This window comes from Sitodiplosis mosellana, unplaced genomic scaffold (genome assembly GCF_009176505.1).
Source record: "Sitodiplosis mosellana isolate CC-2019 unplaced genomic scaffold, AAFC_SMos_1.0 Smas_scaffold_1, whole genome shotgun sequence".
Taxonomy (NCBI): Eukaryota; Metazoa; Arthropoda; class Insecta; order Diptera; family Cecidomyiidae; genus Sitodiplosis; species Sitodiplosis mosellana.
This window is the reverse complement of record NW_022595244.1, coordinates 6,259,602-6,264,154: the sequence shown is the minus strand read 5'-3', so window position 1 is coordinate 6,264,154 and position 4,553 is coordinate 6,259,602. Positions and strand designations below refer to the sequence as shown.

Sequence of the window (4,553 nt, the reverse complement as noted above, 5' to 3'; positions counted from 1 at the left end):
TTTAAGTATTGCTCACTTTGGACTTTCATCGACTGTTTTCTTTGCTGTTCTTGTGTTTATGCAGCACATCAAGCGGAACGCAGTCTAAATTTTCTGATAGTCTTGCTCAATAATAACAAATCAGAAACGAAATGACAAAAATTCAGTTTGAGTATAACGGTATGGATTCGTTTGTATATTTCGTTGTTGGCGATTCCGTTTTGAAGCTATTCAACGTGCCTTCGTTCGCATAAGCATTTCAATTAGTCATCAAATTTCAATGTAGCCCGTTTGTTATTCCACTGAAAACAGAATACAATACGACGGATAAACAAACGCACACATATACACTGAGCTCAGCACGCTATATTGTATTGGTATGCTTGAACAGCCGCTGTTGAAGCATGTACAGACATTGATGCGGTGATAGTTTTTTTTCTCTCTTCAAATTCGCAACACAAGCAAGTTTCGTATGCGAGACTCAGTTGAGTGTGCCGCTTCGAAGTAAATACATCTTATTTGGATACAAGTTTTTTTCTTCTCCAAACAATTCCAGTTGCAATGGCAGCATTTCAAGCGAAAACTGATCGAAAGCAAATTTCGATCGCATTAAATCTCATCAAATTTGATTGCATCCAATTGTACAAACGATTCTATGCGAAGAAAACACAACTCAAACGGGCCATTGAATTGTACGAAGAATTTATGAGCGATGACATAAACACACTGTTCCAGTGCAACAACAGATTTAGTGAAATTGTGTTGAACCATCAAAAGAAATTCCAAACATTCATCGAAACAACAACCACACAGATTTTTGGCGAAGAAATTTCACAACCGAATGAAACTGTTGCCGATGACAGTGTCTATGTGCTGTTCATCTCTCTACAGGAATGGTTCACACAAGGACTCAAAGGTCAACAATTCTGTTTTATGATTGACATCGATTCGTTCAATTTGACACAGCTCATGGACTTTCAGAACTTTTCAATCGCATCACACAAGGTATGAATACAATGAAGAACAAAAATCCATCCAGAATTTAAACAAAAAAATGCCAATTTTATATTCAACAGACAGACGATATGAACACAAAACCGACTTGCAATGGCTTTGAAAATGCTGACAAAAGAGCCAAAATTGCGGCCACTGATTTCGTACATGAAACCTTTATCTGTTTCAAGGGCAACAAACCGATCGATTGCAATAATGGCACGCGAAACAACGTCAAACGAATTCAATATTTTTTGAGTAAGTTTTTTTTCTTCTTTTATTATTCTTATTCTGGTATGTTTGTATATAAACAAATCGTGAATGACATTTATCAATTGAGTGAATGTCGCAATCAGCGACATCTATCGATAATTTTGCTGAGATTTTTTGTTCGTCTTGTTTCTGTAGAAAAGAAAGGGGACCACGGTATTTCGCCGGTAAAATGTGTGTTCCTGTTGCTGAAACGCTTGTTTTATGGTGTCACTCTCAGTGAGAGCTGCGATTCAAATGCAAATTCGTATAGAAGCAATGTTACTGTGAACTATGGTGTAACATTCAGTGCAACAAGCAAAACATCACTAAATCACGCACGAGATTTGGCTTCGGTTCGGGCACTCCAAAGTCTTTGTGTCATCGAGAATCAATTCGTTCAACAGAAGCGCAACGACCATTTTCCATCGAATTTTGCTAACGAAATTCAAAAGTATGGATTTATAGACGCTAAAATTTTGTTTTACAAAAAAATATTAGAATTCTGGTTTTATTGTTTCTAATGAGAATTTTCTTCAATTTTCAGATTGATTAGAGACGCTTTTCAGAAGCATGCTCAACAAGTCGATTTGCACAATAAATCCAACGTTTTGGCTGGTATTATCCAAACGGATCTGACTGACATAAGTACAGCCAAAGTGGTTGTTCTTTCAACGGGCACCAAAAATATCGACGCCGATGCGCTCTACGCACAAGATGCCAACTTACCCGACACACACGCCGAAGTCGTAGCAAGACGATGCCTTATGTTCTACTTCTACCAACAGCTTGAAATGTTTTTCGAACCAGGTTCATGAAATTCCGTTTACCTTTTTTTTATGTCGGCTGAACGCTGAAATCAATTAAATATTGAAATTACAAAATCAATTCAAGCGTAAAATTCACAATTAAAATTGAATTAATATTTTATGTATTTTTTTTCAATGCAGGCAAATCTCATCAGTCGATTTTTGAAGCATCACCACTTGGCTCCCGTATCAAGTTGAAAGAAAGTATTCGATTGCATTTATATATCAGTAAAGGTCCTTGTGGCGATGCAACTACCTTCGGGAGTGGTGGAGCATCACCAACACACCCAGATCGGTGACTATAATAATAATTTTTCTTTCCGATAATATTGAAAATGCCGGATTTTAAAATACTATCTACTCGTTTCAGTGGTATGCTGCGGGCAAAAGTGGAAAAAGCCGAAGGAAACAAAAAGCTGACTGAATTGTCAGAGACCCAAAACGGTTGTAATTTGCAGGTTCGTAGCGAAGAATTGTTCATCTGAAATCAATTTCTCACGGATCGTTAATTTAATTGTAAATTTCCGTAGCATCGCCCACTTTACACAATCACCTGTTCGGATAAAATCGCTCGGTGGAACGTTGTTGGCGTTCAAGGAGCATTGTTGTCGCGAATCATTGAGCCGATTTACTTCGATTCGATTATCCTGGGAAAGCCACTTTCGAAAGACCACATTACACAGTAAATTTGTTACAACGTTAAACCGTTTTTTTTTGTGTGTGTGTCTTGAATGGCGTCATTGAATTCGTGCTCTCACTCACTTTCAGCTCATTTTACGGTCGAATCGAAAATTCAATTGGGTGTTTACCGCGGTTTTATTATCATAATAAACCGCACATTGCATTCACTGAATCGGGCCATCGCAGTACACATCATGGAGCGCCGGCGTATTCATACAATTGGATTACAGGCAGCGACCGTGTCGAAGAAGTTGAATCGAAAACGGGCAAATTGAAAAACCACATTGGCATTTCGCGGCTGTCAAAACGAAGTCTTTTCCATAAATTTTTGAACATAAAACAGAAATTGCCCGACATCGATCGCACCCGTGGACCCGATAAGTTGCTGTACGTAAATGAAAAGGCAATGGCTGAAGACTACCAGGTTTGTGTATTATACAGTGGAAAATTGATCAACGAGCTGTTTCGTAGAGTAAACCGTTTCTATTTTTCATACATAGGATGCAAAGGAGGCGTGTATTCAGGCATTTAATCGCTTGAAATTGGGTAACTGGAAATACGTACAAAAGCCACCGGAAATCGATCGATTCTATGACACCGACTAACATCCAACTTTTGACTGTAATCACAACGAGCTTTGTTTGCCGTTATTTACAAACTGTTAATCAACGTCCAAAAATCAACATCGTCTAAATATGAATTTTAAATGACCAACACGTAACGTAACGTAACTTGAATATAAAATGTAAAGCAATTTTTGCTCACTCTCTCTTTCGACCGAGATTATACGAAAACTTTTGTTTGAGAAAATAAATAAATATCTTGGACAAGGTAGAAAGTAAGAAATCGGTGTATACAAATTTGAAAGCTGACTAGAATGTAATTTTTGTTCTGAAACACCCACTCGCAAAGTTCTGGCTAAACAACAGCGTAAATTACATAATTAATTGCATAATATTTACAAGAGTCGCTTGGCAAAAGAACACGCTTCATGCATAAATTCATATGAGTCGGCTTCAGGTATAATTAAGCGGAGTGTAAAAAAAGGATTTTATGGCATTGTTAAATTAGCCCCTTTTATATCATTAACGCATTTTTATTACTGACACCGTACGACCTGCTTTCGAAAAACACAAAACTCCGGACACCAGAAGCACGATTCGAAATGAAAAATGTATTTTGGTCCTAAAAACAAAGTTCATGTTAAAGGATTCAACTTTCATCTCATGGATTTTTTTTCCAGTGCAAATGCTCATTTCGTTGTTAAGTAATATTCACGGAATAATATTTTTTTGTTAGAAAAATCTCTTTTCAAAAATGTACGAAAAAGAGTCGTTAGCCTTTTCATCCCGAGTCACGTACACATTGAGCTGTAGAAGAAACGTTACCAAAAAGCCATCACAATATGGGGCATGGTTTGAATATACATCCACATAGTGATCTGTGCAAAAAAAAAATATTCATTTCGTATCACATGTCAATTGAATCGGAGAAAAAGAGACAAAAATGAAGAAAGGACAGCAACATGAAAAAATGACACATTTTATAAATATAAAATATGAACATTAATGCAAAGCAACATTAAAAACAGAGAAATTGTCATTTTCCTTTCGCAGTTTTTTTTTCTAATTCAACTGAATTCAACGTGTTTTTTTCTCTCTTCAAATTTGTCAATGATTTACACTTTTCGCGCCAATTCACATTTCGTTTTGTCATCGCCAAATATGGTGGAGCCCATATGTATTGTATTGAAGCGAAAGCGATTTCCGTTGACGCAAATAAAATCCCATGAAAAATTTATGCAAATTTTTATTGTCGAACGAACTATAAATTTCTATTCGT

At 36.7% G+C, this 4,553-nt stretch overlaps 1 protein-coding gene across 1 annotated transcript; it reads left to right on the top strand.

The window, feature by feature from the left end:
* Window positions 1–372: 372 nt before the first annotated feature.
* On the top strand, window positions 373–3,557 carry LOC129575185 (double-stranded RNA-specific editase Adar-like). The gene is made up of 9 exons (XM_055458209.1): window positions 373–984; window positions 1,056–1,230; window positions 1,381–1,675; window positions 1,769–2,031; window positions 2,172–2,325; window positions 2,401–2,488; window positions 2,561–2,712; window positions 2,799–3,135; window positions 3,212–3,557. Exons 1-9 carry the CDS (start codon window positions 541–543, stop codon window positions 3,314–3,316), a joined length of 2,013 nt encoding a protein of 670 aa, XP_055314184.1. The 5' UTR covers window positions 373–540; the 3' UTR covers window positions 3,317–3,557.
* The last annotated feature ends 996 nt before the right edge of the window (window positions 3,558–4,553 follow it).

Bases quoted from the DNA above. Each gene is read 5' to 3' on its own strand.
- LOC129575185 (XM_055458209.1), top strand. From the start codon at position 541: ATGGCAGCATTTCAAGCGAAAACTGATCGAAAGCAAATTTCGATCGCA. The intron at 1,676-1,768 runs GTATGGATTTAT...TTCAATTTTCAG, and splicing joins TTTGCTAACGAAATTCAAAA to ATTGATTAGAGACGCTTTTC. The intron at 2,326-2,400 runs GTGACTATAATA...TACTCGTTTCAG, and splicing joins TCACCAACACACCCAGATCG to TGGTATGCTGCGGGCAAAAG.